The 26953-nt window shown below is 45.8% G+C and overlaps 1 protein-coding gene across 1 annotated transcript in view; it reads left to right on the plus strand.

The window, feature by feature from the left end:
* Nucleotides 1–26953, plus strand: part of TLL2 (tolloid like 2) — a 175352-nt gene that overhangs the window by 114080 nt on the left and 34319 nt on the right. Inside the window, exons 6-10 of the mRNA XM_077821485.1 lie at nt 1816–1994; nt 3399–3504; nt 13523–13647; nt 17480–17595; nt 22529–22631. Coding sequence (XP_077677611.1) covers nt 1816–1994; nt 3399–3504; nt 13523–13647; nt 17480–17595; nt 22529–22631 — 629 coding nt within the window. The remainder of the gene's footprint in view (nt 1–1815; nt 1995–3398; nt 3505–13522; nt 13648–17479; nt 17596–22528; nt 22632–26953) is intronic.

Consider the following 26953-nt stretch of genomic DNA (forward strand, 5'->3'; position numbering starts at 1 on the left):
TCCTTTTCAGTATTTTTGCTGTTGGTTTCCTATCTGTGCTTTTGTTCTGACAATGAAAGTAGCTGTTGTTATTAATTAACGTAGCAACTGGGAACCCCAGCCATGGACCAAGGCCCTGTTGTGCTAGGCACTGTACGAACACACAACAAAAAGATCATTTCTGTCTCCAAAGCGCTTACAGTCAAAGTAAATGGGACAGTGTGTCTCTGTTTATAGTTAATTTCTAACTCTTTTCACCCTCTGGCTTCATTCATTAGCCTATAGGTCATTTGGGGAGGTAAACGCTGAATGAGAGTGTCAGAATTCCCTACCTCTTGCCCCTGTAATACCTGTTTGTTTAAAAAAAAAAAAAAAAAAAAGTCATGCACATATTTTAAATTTTTGTCAGGTTTTCGGGGAAGGGAGGAAAAACAAAATGTAAACGTTGGGCCTATTGGCTCTTTAAACCAGGGCTTTCCTTAAGTCATAAAAGTGTTACACGCAAGGTGTGTCAAAGCACTGTGGGAAGGTGGGTAGGTAGGGAGATGGCATTGTTGGGGGTGGGGGTAGGAGGGTGCGTGCCTTCCCTTTGCTTGACTCAAGCACTTGACTGACTCAGGCACTTTTGCAAATGCCACCAAGTTCCCACTTGCATCTTTAGGCACCTAATACTTTCGTAACTCGGGCCCCAGATTTTCCGCCTAAGAAATCTATTGCTGGTGAATGTGCTTGGTCCCCTCTAATCATTCCCCCTCTGCCATTCAGGCTACATCTACCCTTGGAGCCGGGGTGGTGATTCCCCACTCACTTAGACATACTCACACTCGGACTCATCAAACCAGTGCACTAAAAATAGTAATGTAGTCACAGTAGCACAAGCAGTAGCAAGTGACAGCAGGGCCATGGGATCCAGGTGAGTTTGTGCTCAGGGCAGCTAGACCTGCTTGCCACTGTCCATGCTACCATGGCTCTGCTACTATTTTTAGCTTGCTAGCTCAATGAGAACTAGCATGAGTATGTCTACACAAGCTGGGAATCACACCTCGAGCTCCAAGTGGAGACATAGCCTCAGTTTCAAGAACCCAGCATAAGTTATTGGCCCCTCGGGATAGGGGGTCTTGCCATCTGGGATGCTCTTGCTGAAATGGGCCTGAGCATTTGAGGGAGTTCCAAATCCAGCTTCATGCCTCCTCATCACAGAAGGTCTTCTCCTGAACACAGAGTCTGAACACCTCCAAACCTGATGGAGTCCAGATCTAATCTAAACTCCCCAGGCCTATCTCTCAATAGAGAGAGATACCATGCTCTTCAGCCAAAACCCCCCCCAAAACATTAGCCTGCAGCATAGGGCGACCTGAGGCTGTTCTGCTCCAAAAACCTACCCCAGATAAAAAAGCTAAAAGGGATGTGAGTGTGAGAGAAGGAGAGAGAGAGACAGCATGCACGATCTCTTGATAAGATTAGACCTGTCTTCTCTGGAGCACCTTGAGCCAATAAAACATAACAGCAGCCATACTGGGTCAGACCAGAGGTCCATCTAGCCCAGTATCCTGTCTTCCGACAGTGGCCAATGCCAGGTTCCCCCGAGGGAATGAACAGAACAGGTAATCATCAAGTGATCCACCCCCTGTCGCCCATTCCCAGCTTCTGGAAAACAGAGGCTAAGGACACCATCTCTGCCATTCTGGCTACATAATTCTAAATTATTCAGTGGATCTGATTCCATCCAGCAGGGCAGTGGTGCATACTCTGCCAGTTGATAGACACATGCTACTCCAGCCATACCAGCATGGTTTCATTCATTAAAGTCACTCATCCAGTTGTTTGTTTTTCCAGTTGCTGCTCATATGTGGGTCGTCGAGGGGGAGGTCCCCAGGCCATATCCATTGGCAAGAACTGTGATAAGTTTGGCATCGTGGCCCACGAGCTGGGCCACGTGGTTGGGTTTTGGCACGAGCACACGCGGCCCGACCGGGATCAGCATGTCACGATCATCAGGGAAAACATACAGCAAGGTAAAGAAGAAGCTCTCATACCAATTTCAGATGCTGTGTGGTGGAAACCTCAAATCTCCCTGGGCTTGTGCACAACTCCCCTTCAGCTAAGAGTCACAGCGGGTAGCCTCAGTTATTGCAAAAGGAAACCAAACCACAATGCCAGGCATTGCAGAGAAAGAGGGCCAAAATATTCTGGTGACTAGTGATTTTAATACACTGGGAGGGGAATTTTCAGAGGGTAAGATCCAGTCCCCTTTAATGTCACTAGTTGCTTCTGGAATTCTCAGCCATAGATATTTACTAAACAGAATTATATTAAAGGAACTTACAAGATAGCTGAGAAGCCCAGTCATTATTTTGCTAACTTCAGAAATGTAAATGGTACTGGTGCTTCTCTTGATGCCAGAAGTTGCTTTACCTATCTGGTTATGTACATTAGGACGAGAGCTGGATAAGTTAGTCATAATTGTGAGCTCTCTCTAACTTTTCCAGTATGACAACAAGCACTACAGGACATGTGCTAGGCTGTGACTGACTTTTCCAGAGCATTTCTTGAGGTAAAGTTATATGGGAGAAATAGGATCAAATGTATTTTGAAACCAATATGGAAAGGGGGTTGGGCCCAACAGAGACTTGTTCTTCATTTTAGGCCCTTTGTACGTCTCAGCAGGTATAATACATTTTACGTAGACCATCCAGAAATACCCCTTTTGAGTAGAGCTGGGTGAAACCTTTCTGACAAAGCATTTTTTCACTGAACTATATAGTTTTAGGTTACCTGAAGCATGCTGTGAATTTGTGTCAAATTAGCCAAATTATCTGAGCAAAAAAATAAATAAATAAAAAGAAGTCAATGTTTTTCTTGTGATGTTTTCAAAACAGAATGTTTTGTTTTTATTCAAAATTTGGTTCAAATTTACTCTTGATTTTATTTTTAAACAGGTTTAAAAAAATCCCAAAATGAAATGTTTTATTCCACCCAAACCAATTTTATTTTCAACTTTTTTTCATTTTGCCAAAAAATCTGAGACAGCAGGTGGATGAGATAATATCTCTTATTGGACCATCTTCTATCGGTGAAAGAGAAGAGCGTTCAAGCTTACCCAGAGCTCTTCTTCTGAGTAAATTCAAAAGCTTGTCTCTGTCACCAACAGAAGTCGGTCCGATAAAATATATTACCTCATCCACCTTGTCTCCCTAATATCCTGCGACCAGCATGGCTACAACACTGCAGACAAAAAATTTGAAACATTTATTTTGGGTTGACCCAAAATGAAAATATTTTCTAATTTTTATTTTGGTGATTTGGCCACCAAACCAAAAATTATTTATTTGCATCGCTTGGCTTATGAGTGCTCTTTTGAGCAAGGCTTTCAGATTTCCAAGAAACATTTTTCCTTTTAATGGAGCCTTGTGTCGCAGGTCAGGAGTACAACTTCTTAAAGATGGAAGCCGGGGAAGTGAATTCTCTGGGAGAAACCTATGACTTTGACAGCATCATGCACTACGCCCGGAACACCTTCTCAAGGTCGGAATCCAAGGTTATTTCTCTTTACTACTTTATATAGCGCTTGGCTACCCAGGCTATGTAGCGGCTAGAAGGAGAGCTGTGAGTTTATTGCAGATAAGTATGGCATATGCAACGATTTCAGGTGAAGGATGTATCAAGCTGCAGGAATTTGCCCGGCGAGCTTCATAAAGCAGAAACATACAAGTGACTCAGTGGAAACATGGGCAAATCCTGTCCTCTTCCCCACTACCCTGACCTCCACCTTGCACAAATACCCGTAAGACCTGACCTCCAAATATACTATAGAGAAACCAGGTACTTCCTGGCCGGTGTCGGCATTCTCTCCTTCCTCCCCAGTTGAAGTGACTCTGAGTGCTCTTAGCTTGCTCCTCCCACTGCAAGGATAGCGAAGGTCAAAATGTGAGTGTCGGTGGGAATTGGGCCCATATATCTGGACCCAATTCTGCCCCCACTGGTCTTGTCTAGACTTTAGGACCTGCAACTCACCACTGGTGCAGGCTAGAATGGATGGCTGTCACTGGTGGAGTAGTCCATTTTGGGTCCTTATGTAGCTGAAGCTTGTGGGAGCAAGTTAAACAATTGCAGAATTCCCATCCATGTTACAGGACAATACAAACAAACAAAGATGCTGCTGACAAGACATCACCATTTTTAGGAGCTGGAATCCTGGCTTATCCTTCTGTCATGATTAGCAAGCTAAAAAATACAACTTGTTGAGAGGTTCATGATGCTGATGACTGAAACTTACCTACTTGTGCTCTGAGCTGGGTGGAGTGAGGGCGGGTATGGGGGGTATCCCTGGGGAACTTTCAGCTCAGTTAATGAAGACCGTGCCAAGCGTCCCTGCCCAAGAAGAGCCATTTACATGTGTGTAAACAAGCAGTGACCTGACATAATTCTCCTGCTCACACAGCTCTGAGCGGTGTCATTGATTCTACAAAAGCAGTGGCACACCATTGCCTCAGCAAGGAAACTTAGATTAGTAACGTAAACCTTGACATTCACATTCCAGGGGCCACATGCACTCAAAATCTCTTCTGTCTGAAAAGGGACTTGTTCCAAAAACCTCTCCTGCCACTGTAAGTGGAAGACTGGAGGAAAATTATTTTTTAGAAGATATTGAGCTAAGTATCTGAGAGTCAGATGCTGTGATGAGTGTGTAGATAAAAGTGTGTGATGCCAGCTCCCACAATCCAACCAACTCCTTTATTGTACAGGGGACTTCAGTGTTACACAGCATGGTTGTGTGTGAGGATAATTCTGAACTTAGCTTTGAGCTTCCTGGTTTTCAGACTTGTGCTTTTGAATTGCAGCAATGCATTAAGCTTTATTTCCTTAACACTCCCAGACAAATCACTTTGCTAAGATAGAAGTTAAGTTGTAAATACAATCAATAACTTCAATTATTTTATTATTGCTGTACGTGATCAAGTACCCTGTGCTATGCACTACAGACTTATGACTATGGACTGTAGAATTATAAAAGGAGAGAGGAAGTTGCTAACTCCTTTCCCCTTTCAATGGTTAGTTGGAGAGAGGTGAATATAAGAATCTTTGGCCTACATTTCCAATTTGGCTAAAAGAACTGGAGTACTTGTGGCACCTTAGAGACTAGCAAATTTAGCTGAGCATAAGCTTTCGTGGGCTACAGCCCACTTCATCGGATGCATGCAGTATTCTCCACTGCATGCATCCGATGAAGTGGGTTGTAGCCCACGAAAGCTTATGCTCAGCTAAATTTGTTAGTCTCTAAGATGCCACAAGTACTCCTGTTCTTTTTGCGGATACAGACTAACATGGCTGCTACTCTGAAACATTTCCAACTTGGGTGCTTAAAGTTAGGCACCCAAATAAAAGTTTTCCTCGGGTGTTGAGCACCCATAGTTTCCACCAAACCTGTAGGTTCTCTGTACCGCTGAAAATCAGATCACTGTTGTCTAGTTGTGCTAGGTGTATGTGGCATTTTACAGACAGGTCAAAGGTTGCAGGTCCCAGCCAGAGCAGCTTTTCTTCTAAAGGTCCTGTTCTTTAAACAGTTTCTACTGTGTGTCGTGCCTATTGCTGTGAATACTCAGTCCCATTGATTTGAAGAGGGACATCTTGTGGTAGTATGTACTATATTCAATAGTGTTTTCAAAATCACGTTCTCTGACTGTGCTGCCCAAAGAGATCATATCCCAAGCACCAGACACACTTTCCGCTTAAATTTCCAGAGCCATATGTTTAGGGCAGCAGAGATGATCATCTCATCCTTTGCTCGAACCAGGGGGAGACTTAAATTCAGACTGTCTTGCCAGAATGCTTGATTGCCCAGTGCACAATATGCAAAGATGTCTGACTTTTTAACCACCTATTGTCACTGAGTTAGACCTCAACTGTTGTAAGGTTCTCTCAGAAGGGCTTGGAAGCAAGGGTTTGGTGAGACTGGGGATGGGATGCAGAGCCTTTGCATCCAGCCCATATGGACAGTGACCCAAAATGATGGTGGTCAGTGGCTTTTGTGAATGAGCTGCGGCTTTCTTTCCAAGTTCCTGCTCCAGCTAATTATCATCAAAGCTGCAAAGAAGGGGGTCCATCTTTGCATGGGCCATACATACTCAGCTCCCATCTCTCCCCTGCACGTGGTCTCTTCAGTCAGCATGGAGGGCAGTGCTGGAAAAATTGTACTCCTGCTGCCCATTCCATGAATGCAGGATTGTATTCTGTTGGGCTGTTAATCTGGAATCTTTAGCTAGTGTTAAAAAATTACTCACCAATTCAGCTCTGCAACTGACTTGTGAAGTGTCTGACCTACTGGAAAGCTCTCCCCTAACTCCCGGTACTGCACTGCTGGTGCACCTGGAACTCCCAATTAGTCCAGTGCACCAGAGTTTGCAAGATGGAATCCATTTCTTTCAAGCACATCCACACTGCAAACCTTTTTATTGCATTAATATTATTGCAGATTATTAATTATTGCATCTTTTCACTTGGAAAGAGGACCCCTTTCATGTGTGTTCTTCATTGCTAAAATTTAACACAAATATTTTTGTTGACCTCTCTAGTTTTATGGACGTGCCACACCTATTACTTTGCTCTCTTGTTGGTGCATGATTAAAATCCGCTGTGGTCAGCAGGAAGAATTATGAAATGTGCAGTAGCGTCGCCTGCCCTGGGGATGGGTGCGGGAAAGGTGCTTACTGCATTCAGAGATGTCTTTGTGTCAGATAACCTGGAGCAGGCAGCTTTTCTTCCCTTGGGGCATCTGCTGAGCCCTTCCAGAGTTCAGTGGAGTTCAGATGGTAAGGATTGGCTCACACAAAAGTAGGATTAAGATATTACCTCCATTTATACTGTAGATGCCTTAGTCTGCATCCCTCGAAATCCAGAACTCTTCAGACTATTGAAGGGCCAAAAATGGCAATAATTCTTTGAAATATAATTGTGTGTTTTTCATCTGTTCTCTAAACCTTTTGTCTCCCTGACCCATCACTGCCCCAGCAATGGTCTTTTTGCAATAATTCAGGTGAGCGCTAAGCACTTCTGTGGGCATTAGTTTTGTATCCGGAGTAAGCAGGCAGCTCTGGCATGCAAGTTTTACATATCCTGTGAGTGTTTTTAATGAAAGGAAAAGGTGCAGGCAAAGTGTGGCCCAAATTCTCAGCTGATGCATGAAGCTGTGCAGAGAGGACCTGTGTTTGGTGGCTGAGAGTTGGAAAATGGAATCGTTCCTTTCCCATCCCAACCTGGAGCCAGGGTATGGAATAGCCGTACAGCAGCGCTTTGGGCTTGTGGGAACAGCTATGACTCGCTTCTAGACACCTACTTAATGCTGCAAGCACTTTCTTTTAGACCAGACAACATTGAGATCCTGCTCACACTGCTGTTTTTTCAAGAGTAGTGTGTTAACCCTTGTGCCCTGAGCAAATTTCAGGGTGGATGGCTGCATTCTGCTTTGCTGAACTTCTCGTGCAGTTTAATTGGGATTCTTCATTCTCCTCCTCTTGTCCTAAACTACTGCATGGTGCTGCTGTGCACTGCTGGAAAATTGCCCTGTTGCCCACCAGAGGTGGCTTCGCTTCAGTGATGGGTGAAGCAATCTCTGCTCCGTTCTCTGAAACAGTTCTAATATTCATGTTCTGAAGATTGACTTTGTTTCCTGGGATTTTAAAGTGACTTCTCTACACAATCTGTATGGTCATACTTTAGTTAGCAGTTTGTCATCCAGCCTTCCTGGTGTAATAGAGGATGCTGCTAATTTAGTTGCACACCCCAGTGCAACGCATCCTTCCTTTGGCACAAGGCAAGCAATGAGGGAGTTAGTGCAGTAATTTAGCACTGAATTTAAGTGCCTAAATATGACAAGCAGTCTTCCCTGTTACTTTGTCATACCTAATCCGTAGGATGCTTTGTAAGTACAACGTACTGGGTACCTGTCATTAATGATGGTCATGACTCCATTTGTCTGGAATTTGATTTCTTCACTTTCAAGTACTTAGTGGTGGTGCGTTTTTTGTTTTTTTTTAATTAATAATGTAGCAGGAGCTCTGTATTCATATGGCTACGTTCTCCGGGGACCAGGGACAACTTCTATTTCCATACACCTCTGTCACAACCTGGCCAAGACAGAGGAATTACCCCATTAGCTCAACTGACAGCAGCTCATGACTGTAGAGCTGGAATTCTGGGGTTCAATCCCCAGTGACACCCACTAATGGCAGCTCCTCTCTGCATGGACACCATTCCGCTGAGGGGACCCAACACTGTATCCTACAGTCCTCTGTGCCCGTTGTGTCTAAGTGGTGATTGGCCACTGTTGCTGGCTCTGAGGCACGCTCCCAGGTGCAGACCCAGTGTCTGATACCCTTTCTTAAGATGTGGGCTGCCCTGCCCAGCCACCTTGAACCCACAAACCAGTGCCCGAGCCCTCTAGAGCCTCCAGTTGCTTATACGTGCTCCCTCAGAGTTCCATCTCTCTATGGGTGCTCCGAGCTTCTCAGGTAACCCCCTCAGGGACAACGCAGCAGACAAGCGAAGGACGTAGGCTCCGCCAAGGAACTTCTTAACCACAGGCACCTTTACTGATCTTTGCAAAATAATCAGCGATCCTGAGACGCACCCTCCCCCAAAGATCTGGTCATCATTTCAGGCTTGGCCTGGTCTCTCCCTCCTCAGTCCAGTCTTCTGGCATGTGACTGTGGCCACTGCCACTTTGCTCAGAGAAACTTCTTTTAAATACACTCAGTCCCTTTTTGCCCATGTGCGCTGGCTGGGAACTGCCAGACCCTTCTCCCAGTCAGGTTCCTGTGTTGAGTCCATTGTCCTATGGCAATGAGCCATTAGGCAAGAGACATTCAAAGCTGATAGCCCTAGATTGCTCCCTTGATGGCTTCTCCATCATAGTCATTCAACTAGGTTCCAAGCCCCTAATCCAAACTGGTTTCAGAGTAGCAGCCGTGTTAGTCTGTATTTGCAAAAAGAAAAGGAGTACTAGTGGCACCTTAGAGACTAACCAATTTATTTGAGCATAAGCTTTCGTGAGCTACAGCTCACTTCATCGGATGCATCCGATGAAGTGAGCTGTAGCTCACGAAAGCTTATGCTCAGATAAATTGGTTAGTCTCTAAGGTGCCACTAGTACTCCTTTTCTTAATCCAAACTGGATGTTCTCACCCCAAACGGAGGTCACGCTATGACAGTAAGGTTACAATCCAAGATGGAGGTTGTGGGACAAAAAGGAGTTCACAGTCTGATACTGGCATATCCCACTCTGTCAGAGCCACTGTGAAAGGAAGCATGGGACCAGGCCCGCTGACAGAAGGGGCAAAGGGGGCAAGTGTCCAGGGGCCTGGGCTATTTAAAAGGGCCCCAGGCCACTGCCATGGTAGCAGCTGCCAGGAGCCCAGGGCCCTTTTAAACGCCCAGGCAGGCCACAGGGCTGCTAGGTGTGTGCGTGGTGATACTGGCGGTGGCAAAGGCAGCTGGGCGGGCACGTGGAAGAATGCACCCAGCAGCACAGCTGGCAGCTCGCTAGGCACCAGCCAGCACAGGTGCAGCACTGCCCAAATGTTAGGCAGACCTTTCTAGGAGGCCCATTGACTGTTCAGCCTCGGGCAGAGCCATTCCTAGGGTACGGCAAATTGGGGTGACCGCTCCCAGTTCTGCGCTTTGGGGGGCCCCGTGGGCCAGCACTATTGGCCAGTGTGGTTGGTCCCAGAAGGGACGGATTTGTCATTTCCACTCTGGGGCCCAGGACCACCCTAGGAACAGCCCTGGCCCTGCCGCCTGGAATTGCTGTCAGCGGGCCTGCATGAGACAGTGCCAGACAGGAGGGATCTGAGTCGCCATGTAACAGCTGCCAGTAGTGGGTGTCACTGGGGATTGAACCCCAGAATTCCAGCATTACAGTCATGAGCTGCTGTCAGTTGAGCTAATGGGGTAATTCCTCTGGCTAGTGGCACACGATCCTCTGTGGATCAGCAACCTCATCTCCCTCCCCAGTTAGAATTCGCATTAGTGGCAATGGGAATTTGACTGCAGGCATAAGAGCCCCTAATGAGGGCAAAATATATTTTACAACAATGGACGCTGGTTATTGCACATGAGGAAATGTCGTGCAAGATACGCAATGTGGCTCCAGACTTGTACTTTCTAGTACGCAGGCTGATGCACACACAGGAATGTGTTAAGCCAATTAGTCAGGAAGACAGGATTAGAAAGCAATGCCCTCTTCCCCCACCAAGACCCACAAGTAGTGAGTCATCAAAGATATCTTCCTGTATTCCAGACAAAAACTTAACATTAAAGTTGCACTGTCAAAAATTAGAATTAAGGTCTCCCATTCCACCTTCATTAAGCCCCCTTGCATTACAGTTCAGCCTTTAATTACGTTCTCGGACTATTTTTTCCCTGAGACTCCCACCCCAATCAGTACACAGGTGGGGAAGTGCCCAGCTGTTCAATATTTGTTTTCTTTTTTCAGTGTGTGGCTTCTTGTGTTATTTTGTGTGCGCCATTCACACCCTGTCCTGAACATAAAGTACTGCATATCCTTTTGGACTTGACCCTGGAGGTAGGGATGTATTGTCTCCATTTTACACCTGGGAAATCAGATGCAGATTTAGGCCACAATTTGAAGAACTGTCTAATAATTCTGGGTGCCCAGTTTGATATCAAAGAACTGACTTTCCCAGAGGTCCTGAAAACTCACAGCTCCACTGACCTCAGCTGGGGTTGTGAATGCTCATCATTTCTTAAGCGTAGTTAATAACTTCATAGGGTTGATATAGCACTGTATTGTGCCAAGTACCATACTCACATTAATCCTAAGAGTATCACCACTTGAACTAAAGCAGTAATTAATTAGCAGATAGCAGCAGTGGATGCCAGTGATTGGAGGGTTATTGGATATTTCCTCTAGCCAGTCAAGAGTTACAACACTCTTTGCCATCAGGTTATACAACATTGCTAGACAGCAGGTGAATGTGGGGGAGGGAAAGGAGAGGATCAGGATTCCTGGGTTCAGTTCCAAGCTCTGGGAGGGGAGTGTGGACTAATGGTTCAAGAAGGGGATTGGGAGTTAGGACTCCTGAGTTGCTATGCTTTGTATTTAGATAGTGCTTATTAAACTGTGTGCCAGAACACTTTGAGGGTGGGTAGTCCCATCTGAACACCATAGCCAAGCACATAGATGTAGCATGTTCATTCTGAAAGTCAGTGTGGCTAAGTCGATGAGACTTGGGTCTGTGATATGAAACCTCTGGGATCTACTCTGAGCTCTGCCAGAAGCGATGTCATACATCCTCATTTGTAAAGTGGGCGAAATCTATACTAGATTAACTCCTAAAGTAGGACCTTGCTCAGTAAGGGTTGCGAAGGGCACAGAATTAAGTTGGAGGAAAAATCAGGACTAGAAGGTATGGTCTTTTGGATCCCAGCCCAGTGCACCTTCCTCTAGGCCAAAGGTTGTTTTGATGGTGGACAATGACCCTGGAAGGAGATGGTTCCATTCTGCCAGTGACTTGGTTGACGCCTCTGTGTGTATGATGTTGGAGGGACCTGGGAGCATGGGCATTGCAGGTGGAACATTTCAAACAATTAAGAGCAAGCATATAATGACTCCTACTTAGCATGTGCATAGGACAATTTCACTTATAACTTTAAAATCCTTCCAGATTTGACCATCGAGACAGAAAAAGGCATTTCTCTGACCCCAGAAATACCCTCTTGCCAAATATCAGATTATTCTACAAACCCCTGAGGTGGTCAAAAAAGATTTTACTATTGGCAAAACTACCTGTTTTTCCAGTAACCTTATTCCTAGAAATGGAGGAACTGTTTCTGCTCAAGCTTCTTATCCAAATTCAGCCCAGAGCAGACACGGGGCAAGGAAAATTTCAGCCTGAAGTGTTAAAGTTGGTCAAAGTTAGCAACGGACAAATGTGTCATGATAGACAGTGGCACCCTTTGCTTAGAAACATCACTGAATTCGCCTGTTTTGGGAATTTATTTTTTAAATATGAAAATTGTTTTTTTCCGCAAAAACCTCAACATTCACACACGAGATTGTTCACAAAAACTTGTTTCATCGAAAGATGTTTTCTGTTGAAAAAACATGGAAGGAATTTTTGACCGACTTTAATCACTACTACTCTGCCTGTCTTTATTCAAATTAAAACAAAGAAAACCTCCACACTCTCCAACATTGCCAGACAACAAAGTAATTACACCCATGCATAGTCCCATTGACATCAGTGGCATGACTCATATGCTTGAAGTTAAACACCTACCTTAACACTTTGTTGGACCTGGGCCTACCTGAATTGCAATAATCTTATTGCTCTCAGCCCTGCCTTTCCTCGGGTTCCCCTCAGGACTGTGAAGACAAGCCATATCCCAAGGAACTGACAATCTCTGTTCAAACATGTCACTACAATCTGCACTATGAGACTCAGAATGTATTTTGGAGTGATGGGTAGTACGGCTGAGTTAACTTAGTTTTAAGACCCTAAACTTCCATTTTCTGACTTTCTCCCCACATTTTACCTCTTTCATAGGACTTTTCATCCAGAGATCTCAAAGCACTTTACAAAGGAGTTCAGTATCATTATCCTCCTTTCGCAGATGAGGAAAGTGAGGTACTGGGCAGTGAAGTGACTTGCCCAAGGTCACCCAGCAGGCCGGGGGCTGAGCTGGGAATAGAATCCAGATCTCCTTAAGCCCCGTCCAGTGCTCTATCTACTAGGCTCCACTACCTCCCTGTAATGTTACATTGAAGTAGCTTTTGCATTAAAAACCTTTGCACCATAAGTACGTTGATTTCAGTGGAGCTGCTTGCGTGCTGGAAGCGAAGCATGTGCTTAAATCCTGTGTTGAATCAAGGTCTCAGACATGGGGAAGGGATGCTGAGAATAAACGACAACATAGAAGCAAGCACAAAGAAGAGAATGGGAAAAAGATATGAAGAGTGTCATTGGCTCGGAGGCTTGGCCAGCTCAAAGGGACCAAGAGTGGGGATGAGTTAGACACGAGCAGAGGAGCCTCTTGGTTTTAACATCTAAGAATGGCAGGTCTACAGTAGTCTCAGTCCGCAATGATCACTATGAGCACAATCCCAAGCACGGACTCCCCACGCTGCTCCCATGGCCATGCTGTCCAATCTGTGCTATTGTTGGTCCAGTGGGCGTATGTTGATGTGAACCTTGTAAAAAGATATTTTATTGCTTTCTCTGATTTATGGTAAGTAAAGTGTTTGTGCTGAAATAGAAGCAGCCGCAGCCTCTGCTAGTCCCAGAGAGGAATTTACTAAATTGGCAGAGATGCCTGCGCATTTGGAAGCTATCAGAGAGCTATCATGTTGGGAGAACATGAATGTCAAAGCAGAAATTTCTCATAAAATACGTTGTCCAGTCAGATTCTGTTCCCCTTTCCCGCTAGCACAGAGTATGTGGTCATGGGATTCTCATACTGAACCATGATTGCCCTCAGTACATCATGCCATCTTCACTGCTGTCTGTCTGTCTCTCTCTCTCTCCAGAGGGGTCTTCCTGGACACCATCCTTCCCCGTCGAGATGACAATGGGGCTCGGCCAACTATTGGTCAGCGCATTCGGCTGAGTCAGGGGGACATTGCTCAGGCGAGGAAGTTGTACAAGTGCCCAGGTAAATATGGTCAGTGCAGATGGCTCCAGCTTTGTTCCACACACGTGCTTTATCTGGAAGGCTCCGGAGTTCAATACTATGTTAACGATCCCTTTGAGGAAAGAGCTCTGAGAAAATGGACCGTCCAAGTGCTTCAAGCTGGGGGAACTGAACATTTATTAGTACTTTGTCAGTAGTCCGGATTTTTTTTAAGGCTTAGAACTCTTTACTCTCTTCCCCTGCAGTGACTGGGAGGTGGTAGTGCCTGCATTTGATAGGTCCCTAGACTCCTTCCCTTCCCAGCATGCTTTGCTGAAAAGGAAGCTAAAGTCAAGCTGTCCTCCCCCACCATTTTTCAGTAGAGAAAGTGCATTGCCGCACCCTGTTCAGAGTCTATTATCCAGGTAGGGACCAAACTTCTACGGCTTGTTTCCTTCGGGCCAGGCTGTCCTAGTCTGCTAATCTGGTGAGGAGAAGGGGAGCTCTTACTCCTCATTCTTGGCGTCTAAGTGAGTGGGAGAGAAAGCCCAGTCTGTTTAAAAGCATGGTCTTTTCACCCCCACCCCACGGCACTTTCCAAATTCCCACTGCTAAGGGGGCAGCCAGTCAGAAGTAGCCATGGTGGTGGTTTAGAAGGGAGGGGGCAATTCTTGAGTCTTCCGGGGTCACAGTCTGAGAGGAGGTAGAACTATTCCATGGGCACCGTCCCTGGAAACGCATCCCTTCAAGCTGCTGGGTAACGTGCTGCATACTCCAAATCGCAGGGGATAAAAGGGAAAAATGTCAAACTTGCCTATCTTGTTGCCCTGCCATGCTAAAATCCCTTATTGGGCTCTTGCTGCTGGGATATTGAACTACCACCTCTGCACTATGTTCACTCCTATTTTGAGCATTTGCTGGTCACTTGTAAAGGGAAAGTAAATTCAACATACCCCTCCCCCACCAACACATCCCCTTTCGTGACTAATAAGCAAATAGAGTTTCTGGGAATGTTTACCTTTTAGGAAGTAACTCCCAACTCTCCTTTATTGTTCTCTGGTAAGTACCCAGTATCTGCACGGTAATTACATGATCCTGCAGATTACTGTGTAATTGCACTTAGCGAGCTCAAAACTAATTCCCCTGCAACCTGCACTGCGGTTTAGCTGAAAGCAATCATCCTCTTTATCCCGTGTAATTAGGGCAATATGATATGTGTGCCCCGTAATGATCTCTCCACGGAGGCAACTTGTGTTTGAGCGGTTGTTCTTTTTTCCCCCCCACTCAGAAAAGCTGTGTTGATTTGTTAGCCACATAGTGGGTAGGCCCGATAACCTGGGACATGCCCCCAAACGGTCAGATATTCCTCGAGCCAACCTTCCAGCGATCAATGATGATTCAAGGTGACTGGCTCCAGAGTGACTTGCTGTTCTGGTAACAAAAAATAGCAGGTTTCAGTCAGTCTCCTTGAAGCATCCACCTTGCAGATCACCCTCATCACTGGCTTTTTTTTTTTGCGTGATGTGACCGGGAATGGCGTAGGCCATGGAGACTTTACAGCCCCAAGAGAAGGTACTGCCAGGAAAGCTCAGATGTGTGGAGAATGAGGGTTGGTCGTTCCCCCTGCTCCACAAGTGAAAGCCTTCAGGCTCTGGCACTAGGAGACCAGCACCTTCCCCCCATGTGAATTTTTTTAAATCCAGTCCGGTGAGCACTTCCACGTCTGGCCCCAGGAGCTGGCAGACCTTTCAGGCATGCAGCATTTGCGGGCGTGTGGACTAGCAGTGCAGACACAGTTCTGTGACTCAGCCCCCAGGAGCTGTAATCTCAGCTGGGAGATTAGCTCTTTCTGTGGCCCAGGGGCTTTCACTTTCTCTGGGTACCTTGCTCCGCCCATCTGTGGAATGGAGTGATGACACTTGCCAGAAACACGGGTGGGGCCTGGGCGGAGAAGTTGATTTCCATTGTAGAGCACTTGGAAGCTAAAAAGGGCGGTGTGATGGCCCTTGGTGGTTGCATCAGGGCTCGTGTTTTCTCAGGGCTGATAGCTATTTCTGTTAGGAATGGAGAGCAGGCCGGAAGTTTTAGAATCTGATTTGCTGTTTTCTAATACTTCCCTAGGAGGGGCATGCCTTTCCCCCTTATATGATGACTGACTGGGGCATGACACCCCACATTTCAAAGCGCCTGTTTCACCCGCAGGGTTCAAAAGCTGCATGCTGCTCTCGAGCAGTTTTACAAGGAGTTTGGCTTCACCTCTGAGGCCCCTGCATCTAGCATGTACAAACTTACTACCTGCATTGTTTGCGGTCTTGTAACCATGTCAGTCCCAGGATATTAGAGAGACAAGGTGAGTGAGGTCATATCTTTTATTAGACCAGCTTCTCTTGTCTTTAAGCTTGTCTCTTTCACCAAAAGAAGCAGGTCTAATAAAAGAGATGACCTCGCTCACCTTGTGTCTCTACTTGGAATCTGTGACTTTTCCATCCTGGTGTCTTCACCTTTAAACTTCCTTATGAGCCATTCAGTAGGACAAAGACATTTGTTACATCCAAGCCCCACAGCTGCTGCCTGCAGGTCATCTTTCCTGTTTGGCCTATTAAGTTGTGGGTCAAAGTACTGTAGGGTAATTAGGATTTCTGGCCTGGGTGATGACATTTTTTCATATATTAAGTGTCCTGAATGGGGCCGGTCTCTCTTCACCTCCAGGTTCCAACCCACCCCTCTAATTGTGATCAAGGCTGAAAAATTAGTGAGCAACCCGCCGCGTCAGGCAGTGTCAGGGGTGCCAGGCCGAGTAGCGTTCATGGCATTTGCATGAGAAATGGAGGCAGATGTTCCATCTTGTCAAATCTTTCAAAGCGCTCCTGCTTAATGAAGGATTCTTGGGGGCTGCCTCACAGTTGCTGGGGAAACCAAGCAAGGGTCAGACCCTACTTTAGAACGGGAGTGGGCACAAGGTTTATGAAATGCAGAGCAGTCGAGCAGCAGTCTGATATCTGCTCCACGTTGTGTGTATTCACATGCAGCTTTTGAACCCTGCGGGTGAAACAGACGCTTTGAAATGTGGGGTCTCCTGCCCCAGTCAGTCGTCATCTGCTATGCACGTGTATATGTCATTCTACATTCCAGCCCTTCCTTCCTGGCTCAGTGAACAGGAACTACAGTCGTAGCTGATTTCACAGAGGTTGGAAGCCTGTTGCCTAAAGAATGGCGTTTAAAACCTTTCTGAGATCCACGTCTCCCCTGCTGCAACAGGCAACAAACAGCGCGTGGTGGAGAGCGGGACAAAGCTTCGACATTAAAATCTTATGCCGCGTCTTGCTACAATGCAGAGTTGACTCCGTGAACTGAGGGTGCTTTGGGGCTCAGCTAGCTTTTGTCATAGTGTTTTAACCCGAAAAAGAGTATTAACAATGGTAACTAAGGAGAACTTTATTGAGCAGATTGTAATGAAGGGAAAATAGCTTTTCTAGTGGCAGGCTTTGGGTTTAATAATTTTGCATTTGGCAGAGAGGAAAGAAAAGATCTACCACAATTCAGATAATTAAAAAATATATTTTAAAAAGTGCGTGGCACAGAGGGAGGGGAGAGGTTACCCTTTGTAATGATCTATTTTCTCAGCATCCCCAGCTGGATAAATCTTTCTTATCCCATGGATGCTGATGAACTTCACCGAGGCCACCAGACAGACAGAGATGGGAATGACCACTGATCACTACCGAATGAAGTTGGAGTTGAGTCAGTGATCTAGAGGTGCAAGGCTGTCTAGCTCACTACCAGTACCCACAACAGAAGATCAAAAACAGCTTGATAAACTCTGACCAGCTTCTTTCAGATAGTAACTCTTTGCTGCTGTCTTTCAATTACATAGCTTGTGGGGAGACCTTGCAGGACACAACGGGGAATTTCTCTGCTCCTGGTTTTCCAAATGGCTATCCTTCCTATTCCCATTGCGTGTGGAGAATATCTGTGACTCCTGGGGAGAAGGTAGGTTAGACTGCAAATTGTATCTGCAGTTTACAGGCATGTGGTTTTGCCTGATGGTTGCATTTGCAACTTGCTGGGATGCCCTCAGCCACACCTGTTTTCATTCTGAATGCAGAGGCTGTGCACCCAATCTAAGTAGAGGCTCATCTGGTGGAGTCTTGCACAGGTAAGTGGAGCCAATGATCACGGAGTACCAGCTTCCATGGATAGGTATTGCTGTGGGAGTTCAGGTCTCTACATACAATATTCTGCACTGATCTTCTCCCCTTTCAGAATAGAGCCTTGCATATGGGGACCGGTGCTATTTGCTGCATATCTGTGCCCCCCCCCCATAGATTCTGGGGAGCATTTGGATAACGTGGGTTGTGCTGTGCTCCCTTCCACTATCGTTCTAGTATGAGGAGATGGTGGGCAATCTCTGTGGGGTTTTTTCCAGCCTCTTTGATCTCATGGAAAGTTTGTCCCCCTTCACTCATCTCCACTGATGCACATACAGGAACTGCACGTACACGGAAAGGTGTTCAGTGCTCTGCCCAGCTGAGCAGCTGTCAAGGAAAGCTCCAGAGGCACTTTAGCTACTCTCCCAAGAAAGCAGAATTCAGTGCAGAGCCTTTGGGGAACTCAAAGGGCCGAGTCAGGGAATAACTCTGAGCTGCTGCCAGCAAACTGTTAAAACGGGCGACACATTCAGAGCAGGAGGGGACAATCCTTCTCTATCCAACTCTGGTGCGAGTGTAGCAGTGGTATTGCCCACAGTTCTGGCCAGGAAGGCGTTTGCCAATTGGATGGAGTTGAGAAAAGCAGCAAAAGGAAGTGTTGTTTTAAGAAGGGAAAATAAGAGCTAAACCCAGGTATGTGGTGGCTACGGGGAAACATGATAGCCCGCTGTAATTATAGATCAGGTTTACACTAAGGATGGAGAGGGTTTATTAAAGATGACCCACGGGATATAATTACTGCTACCAGGAAGGGGAAAAGTGAAAGAGAGCCATATCCACAGTTACACGCGTACAGCGGCACAGCTGTAGCCACGTCATGCCGATGGCAGAGAGCTCTCCCGTTGACATAATAAAACTAGCTCAACAAGTAGCAGTAACTCTGTCAGTGGGAGAGCAACTCCTGCCAACATAGCACGATGCACACCATCATGTGTGCCAGCAAAACATGTCGCTCAGGGTCCGTCCCCCCCCGCCACGCCCGTGAGTGACAAAAGTTTTGCCGACATAAGTGCTAGTGTAGACAGGGCCTGAGTATTTGGAGAAACTTCCTGGCAGCGAGGTTTAGTAAGCTGTTGGACACTCACCTAGTGGGGGTGGTGAAAGCCCCATCACTTACAGGAACTCATTTAATGCTACAGGCTGGACAAAGCCTAGGCAATGTGGGGAACAACCTTGCATTGGTCCCTGGGGGAATGGACTTCACTAAATGACCTAAGAAGTCATTTCCTTCTCTAATGTGTCTGCTGTGTTGAAAATCCCCCAGATCTGTTTTTAGGGATCAGTGAGGTTTCTAAACCAGCATTTTCAACCTTTTGCTGTTTGGGGAATTTGCTGGGTAATGGCTTTTGTCCCTAGAACTATAGGGGACCTATGCAGCTTTGAGAAATCATCAGTGCAGCATAATAATGGGTCCTTCCACTTGGGGTCGGGGAGAAGTAGGACTAATACTAAATGTGTGTGGAAAGCCAGAATCCAGGGTACAGTGTCTCTCCTAGGTGCCTGCTGGCCTTCCCTGGTGGTCCTTACTTGCCTGCTAGCCATCCAACAGCCTGCTAGCTCTGGCTGCACTGAGAGCTCAGATGCACACCTCTCAAAGCTTCCTTCCTACCACTCTGACTAATTCCATAAAGTTGTAAGCAATTGGTTCCTGAAGGGGAACTGAGAATCCAAGACATCACCTGCACAGGGAAATGCTGCTGTCAGCTGGAACGCCGCCCACCCACCTTCAGATGTCTTCAGATTGCAAGACCTGCTGAGCCTCAATCAATTGCTTCCTCCATTTGCTTTTCAGTTTCCTTTGTTTTTATTGATCTTCCAGTGGAAATGAAATCTTTCCTTAATCTATTAACACCACTGCACTCAACCCCTTTGCATCATGTCAGGCTGCAACAAGTGTGGTGCCCTGCGCGGAAGCTCCTCTGCATGGCAGCTGATCAGTAAACTCTGTAGAGAAGCATTTCAGATGCACCCTAAAAACCATAGATCATAGTGCAGAAAGAAACCATAGATCCCACTTCAGCAAACATTTGTGTACAGCTGCCTTTCATAGAATCATACAATATCAGGGTTGGAAGGGACCTCAGGAGGTCATCTAGTCCAACCCCCTGCTGAAAGCAGGACCAATCCCCAACTTTCTGCCGAGCTACCTTATTCAAGGCCTGAGGCCCAGACCCTCACATGGATTTAGGTGCCTAACTCCCAGAGTGAGCTGCCTTACTACCTTTGAGGGATCTGAGCCTGAGATCTGGCATCACTGGGTTCCATTGCCTCTGGGTCTAGTCCTGAAATGTGAGAGTCCTGGCAAGATCAGGCCCAGTCAGAAACCTTCTGATATTAGAAAAATTTCCAAGAACAGTGCAGGCTCTTAAATAATATTATTTGATGGTTTTAAAATGATTCAAACTGCTATACGCTCTTTATGTGTCTCTCTGCCTCAGTTATGAGGGTTAGGTCAGATGTGACCCAAAATTTAAGTTCTATGAAAAACAAATGTTTACAAAATCTTAGTGCCATTTAAAGGAAAAAATAATCCAGCATTTTAAAATAAATAAAATAGACCTTCCCCTGTGGTGTTTGCAGCCAAGACATTGCCACGTTGAGTTAGCGTGTGAGCCCCAGATGCTGTCTGTAAACTGAACTGAAACTGACTAGTCTGTTTTCATTGTCCCAGTTCAGAGAACCGCAGAAAGTGATAAAGGATAAATAATGAAAAGTAAATAGCATTTTTAAAAATCTTTCCAGTTTAATAATCTAGTTTATTAGGTCAGAATATATAATAGAAACCTGTTTGTAACATGGCCTTATTCTTTTGGGAGATATTAGATGTAAATGAATCTCTGGGCCAAATCTTGCAAACACTTACTACCCTGAATAGGTCCATTGGGTTTGGTGGAACTCTCAGATGCAAATGGGAGGGTCCCTTTTCAGAAATAAGCCCTCTAGCTCTAAAATTCATGCTCCCTCAGCTAGTGGCCTTATGGCTGAATACTTTAAAGGGATACTGTCATGATAAAAATCATGGGACAAATTATGCTCTTAAATCAGAGCCAGCCCCACTGAGTCAGCATGATTGCACTGGCGTAACTGAGCCGAGAGTTTTTTAAAAAAAGTTTTTGTTACCTTCCATCACTTTTGCCAGGTGTTTCTCTTTTGCATGGCCCTTAGTTTGGACGATGAAGTGAACTGCACCATTGCTGGAAAATATTTTTGTTTTCTTGTCAACTGTTGGGAATGGGCCACATCCACCATGATTGAATTGGCCTCGTTAGCACTACAAAAAGTAATTTTCCCTCTGTTGATATTCACCCTTTCTTGTCAACTGTTGGGAATGGGCCACATCCACCCTAATTAGCTTCGTTAGCACTGACCCCCCACTTGGTAAGGAAACTCCCATCTTTTCATGTGCTGTATATTTATACCGGCCCACTTTTTTTCACTCCATCATCTGATGAAGTGGGTTATAGTCCGCGAAAGCTTATGCCCAAATAAACTTGCTAGTCTCTAAGGTGCCACAAGGACTCCTCATTGTTTTTGTTTTGTGTGTAGCTGCAGCATACATGACTTAGTTTCCCCTCAATAAAATGGATAATACTTACCTACCAGACACCACTGTTGTGTGAAGCTTAATTCATGCCTTGTAAAGCACTCAAGAACATATATGTTCAAATGAAAACAATCTTATTTTCAGAGCTGATCAAAAATCAGAAGTTCCGTTCCATGGGGAAATCCAATATTTCAACTTTTTTCTTGTGCCGATTTTGGACAAAAAGTTGAAATACTGAAATTTTTGGTAGAGTGAGACACTCTGAAACATTTCAGTATGGAAAAGTGGAAACATTTTCAATTAAAAAGAAAATGTTGAGACATTCCTGAATGGAAAGGTTTCATTTTTGGTTTGTTGAATCAAATTGAAACATTTTGTTGCAGCTCTGTGTGATGTTAACCATTGTTTGCTTCAGCCCTCGCAATAACTTGTGAACGTTGTAGTTTGGGTACTCCCTGCTCCTGTTCTCCCCTATGGGCTGGGCTTCCTGGCTGGACTACATCTCCCGTGATGCATCACAGTGGCTCACCTAGAGGGGAGACTGTGGTCTGTTGTGGCCAGAGAGACCTGCCCAAAAGGGATAGCGGCATGAGTCAGCCAAACTACAACTCCCATGATGCACCACAGCAGACTCAGATTAATGTTGAATTGGCTGGAAACGGAACATTTTATTTGGTTTGACAATCCCAAATGTTTTGATTTGGGTTAACTCAACCCAAAACAAAATATTTAATTTTAATTTTCCTGACAGAAAACTGAAAAATTTCAGCAAAATCAAGATTTTTTCTGGAGAAAATGTTAATTTTATATTCTCCCCCTTATTCATATTAGGTGAACCTATGGTCCCATTTTTTGTTTGGCTACAAAACCTAAATTGGTCCTAATTTACGTAATAGTAACCATTTTCTTTATTCCATGTGCAGTCAATTTGCATAATCTTTTCCATAATTCCCCCAGTTAGTTGTGCTGGCTGCTGTCCTGTACTCTCTAGCTCCGAAAAACCCATCAGGTAAAAGTTTGGTTTTTTTAATGAAAGATGCTACAAAAAAATAAAGTTGGTCCATCCTGTTGTATCTAAAGCTCATATGCAGAATAACGGCACCAATGGAATCTAATCTGTAGTGTGAAATAGCTCCTTGGGCAAAGATAACCGTGCATCATCTGTTCACAGATCATTTTAAATTTCACATCGATGGACTTGTTTAAAAGTCGCCTGTGCTGGTATGATTATGTGGAGGTGCGTGATGGCTACTGGAGGAAGGCTCCCTTGTTAGGTGAGTGGCTATTTCATTTTTTAAAAGAGAGACAGTGTGGAAAGTATGCAAATGGTCACTTGCAGCTGCTGGGAGCAAAGGTGCCTGGCGCTAACGCCTTTCTTCCAAGGATCCCAAAGTGCTCAGTAGACAGTAATTAAGGCTGGATCCTTAAAGGTCTTTAGGAGCCTAACTCCCATTGAAATCAGTGGTGGTTAGGCACCTAAACCCTTTTGAAGGCCTGGAGCTGTTCAGCCTCCCAGCTGCCTTGTGAGGTAGGGAAGTGATAGTCCTTCATTGTGCAGCTGGAGAGGAAGTGATTTGCCCAAGGTTCCACAGTTAGTCAGTGGGCAGAGCTGGGAATAGAAGCCAGGTCTCCTGAATCCCAGTCCCCTGCACTCACAAATAGATCACATTCCCTTAAAATATGTTTAATTATATTCTACTGAGATGGGCTTCTGAGCCCGCTGGCCTAGGGAAGCTGTACAGACACAGACCCATAACACTACAGTTACTAATGAGAATACAGGTATGCACTCACCGGGCTACTGTGCTAATAGCCCTTAGCCTATCACAGTGCAGGGATAGCATATGGATGACATGGTTTTCTTGGTATGCAAATCCTCCTGTTCTGATTGGGTACTGTCCCCAGAACTCACTCACCTCAGCTTTTAACTTTCTTTGATATCCCCTATCCTGGTCTGCAGCCTCTCATGAGAGTAACCCTGTTCGCATTCAGCTGCCTGTTAGACAAGCTGAATCTGGAGCAGTGACTTGTCTCCATTTTCCTTGCCCTCAGGAAAATCCACTGGGGGTGGGGAAGGGGTATGAATATTTTTGGGGGGAGAGAGAGGAACGGGGCTGGCAAAGAGTCCCCCACACTGTCCTGCCAATGTGGCTCAGCCCTAGTTCAGCCTTTATGATCCATTTGGTCCTTGGTGGTGTCGTCAGAGTACTGGCTGTTATCACATGGAACTAGGCCTGGGCACACCCAAGTCATCTCATACAAGCCACTCAACAGCCATCAAGTGGTAGCAGCTTTTGGTTGCTGAAAGCCTAGGTTGGATTTGAACCTGCTACCTCATGGGGCATGATTTTAGAATGCATCCCCGTCCCATAATACTTAGAAACCAATTAAGTGATTGAAAAGTGGACTTCAGCACCAAGTAGGCGTTCTCTCAGAGTGGGAGGAGAAGGCAACCAGGACAAGTGTGAAGCTGTTGAGGGAAATATCCCAAAGGCCTTGAGAGGGAAAAACCAGGCAGTTATAGTACCTCTGGTCAGCATGACACTCGTGGCTTGTGAACCCTAATGATGCATTTAAAGCACAGATCAGTCTTGCAGCACAGATAGGACTGAACTGTGTTGTAACCATGTTCCCAACCCACCCCACAGGCCTTCTAGCTTCATGTTTCGAAGGTTGACTAGTGATTTGGAGAGTCTTAGTTATTGAGTGCTCAATGAGGGACAGTTAAGGGAGGACCTGATTTTCAGCAAGCATTGAGTCACCCACCTTCTGACAATCAGGCCCCTTTAAGGTGTCTCACATAAACTCATGGCTCCTTTTGGAAACTAGTTAAACATGGGTCACACAGCAAGACTGGACCTAGCAGGGGGTTTAGCGTGGTGAACCCAGATCCTGGCAACCATTGCTTCGGCAACAAAGCTGGAACCTGGGAGAACATTATCTGCTTTTGGATTGGTGTGTGTCATGGGTCGGAAGGACTCTTTGCTGGGTCTGCTTGTACACATCCCTGGCAGATCCCATGTAATCGTCTCCAGGTTCCCTCTGGAACAGTATGAATTAGCGCTGATGTGATAGTGTGCTGCGTGTACGGCTGAGTCACTGTGAGAAAACGCTAGTGTCTCAAGTTCCCGGTGGTTCATTTATTTCCTGCAGCCTGTGCCATGCCCTCAAGTCCCTCTTGAGGGAGCACAGGTGTCTGGAAGAGCCTTTGGGTGTTTTAGAGGAGAGAGCGCTGTCTGCTGCTCCCAGCAGGGAGTCAGGACTCCGGGGTTCTATTCAGAGCTCTGCCACTAACTCGCTGTCATCTTGGACAAGTTTCTTATCCTCAGCGTTCCCATCCATCAAATGGTGCAGATCCCCACTGTAGCACACAAGGGGAGACAATTAATGCCACACTCTTTGCAGCTGTAAGCCCGTGATGCATCACTGAGGTTAACAGCATGGCACTGCCCGACCCAATGAGGAATCGGGTTGCTAGGCTGGTGCTTTCAGTGAACTCCTACTGACATTAGGCCTCCTTGACATTTCCAGACTCAGTGCTTAGTATACTGGGTTGTGAGGCTTCATATTGGCAAGGTACTTTGAGTGAGCAGGGAAAAGTCTGAAGGCTTGTGCCTGCAGAGAGCAAGGTTGTGTAGTAGGGTGTGCAAGTGAGGCTACGCAAGGACAGCCATTGGGCATAGCCTCACTGCCTTCCTTCCACTCAGGTTAGCACGAGGTTAAAAGAGGGAAGATGGCGGGTGTATCTGCAGAGACAGGTTCATAACCCTCCATAGGTATGAAAGGCACCTCCCTCCTGCTCCTAGGCAGCAGTAGCGTGGCATCTGACCATGCGTCGTCAACGCTGAGTTGGGTTCCCATATGTTTCCTGCCTGCTAATCATGTATACCCATGGCACTGCACCTGGGCAGAGCAGGACTGGGCCATGGGACTGCTTTGGTAAAGGCTGTATAGGTAGGAGTCCTCTGCTGTAGCATGGATACCTGGCACTGGTGGAGGGAGCGAGGCTATGGTCTCCCTGCAGTTTCTTTGGGGCTGTCTCGAGGAGCAGAGGTGTGGGGTTCGTAGTGTCAGTGTCTGTGTGCCGTGGTCACTATTTGCTGTAGGTGAGCACACGCCTCAGGAATCGTTCTTCCAGCAGCCTTGCTTTATGTCACTTCAGTTTTTCTGCCAAATATTTGAAGCGCTTCAAAAAAATCTCCTTAATACAGTGGGATTTGCAAACTGTTCTATTCAGAACAAGTGGCTTGTGTGAGCTGCCATGGCCCCTGGGAGGGGCCGGGGCCATGAAATTAGTTAGGAAGAGGCAGGCTGGTGGCGGTCTGGCAGCGGGGTGGGCAAGAGGATTAGCGTGAATTGTGAAAGCATGTATTTTGCCTGGAAAAAAATGTGCACTGCATATTTTCCCAGGGAAGTGTGTGAAAATCCAGCCTTAAATGGTGCATAACTTTTTATGAATGGGCCCTTTATCGTACTCCACGGAGCTCACTTATTCTGGCTTCCTCATCTGCATTTCCTCTCCTTGACATCCTTGTTGAACTCCAATTCTAAATCCAAGAGGCAGTTGCTCAGTGACCCTAGAACTAAATAACTTTGCAGCCTCAACACTGTTAGCAGCATCTCCTTCCCATACCTTTGGAAACTTCAGCAAGCTGTGTCCCCATCTTTGTCATACCGCAGTGACTCCTGACCCATGTGGACTAGCCTTGTGCTTGCAGCTGTGCACCTTTTGGAGGGTGATTTTTGTCAGATTTAATTAGTTAAGCAGAGTCGGGTCTGAGTTAGCATTTGGATGGGAGATGCACAAGGAAAAGAAGGAGTTGTGGTTCAGCAGATGTTATTCCACCCCAGCTCTTGCCTTCACTAGGTTTGTAACACACCTTTAAACCCCAGGGCAGCCTAGTGTTAACATCAATGAGCTAACATGTTAAAACTACAACTGCCTTCCCTACACTAGGATTTTAAGGCGTGTTGGTTAACATGCATTAGCTAATTCATGTTAAAACGTGCACCTTTTTCCCTAGTCTTGACATGGCCTGAATAGATAGAGAGCCAATCATGCAGCCTGTTGGTTGGTACTAAGATGCTGACTTTCCAATGAGGTACAAAACCAATCTCTCAATCATCGGAGGTTATTACATATCCCCTGGATGTACCTTTTTTTTTTCTTTCTTTCTTGTGAGACCAGGAATGTAACCCTGATGTGCTAGCTGAATTCCAACTTAGGTAATTACATTCAGCCTCTGCCAAATTCCCCCTGCAGATTCAACTGGATAAAATGGAATTTAGTTACTCCTTTAAATGAGGAACAAACCCCAACCCTATTGCATACAGCAGATAGCGTCGCTGGTATCTAGCAAAGAAAAGATCCATATTGCGTTAGTTACTCCCAACACTTATTTATTGTTTGTACCATGCTTTGAGGAGCCTTCTGGCTGAAACATTAATTAGGAATTATCATTATTAATCTGATTGCTCTGCTGGATTGCAGTTTGCGGTGGTACAGTTCAGGAATGCCACCTTGCCTGTTGTAATCCTGACATTTACCAGTGAGAATCAAGTTGTGTGAAGCATCCAGTGAAGGTGCTTGTGCTGG

The sequence above is a fragment of the Eretmochelys imbricata genome, chromosome 7 (assembly GCF_965152235.1).
Source record: "Eretmochelys imbricata isolate rEreImb1 chromosome 7, rEreImb1.hap1, whole genome shotgun sequence".
NCBI lineage: Eukaryota > Metazoa > Chordata > Testudines > Cheloniidae > Eretmochelys > Eretmochelys imbricata.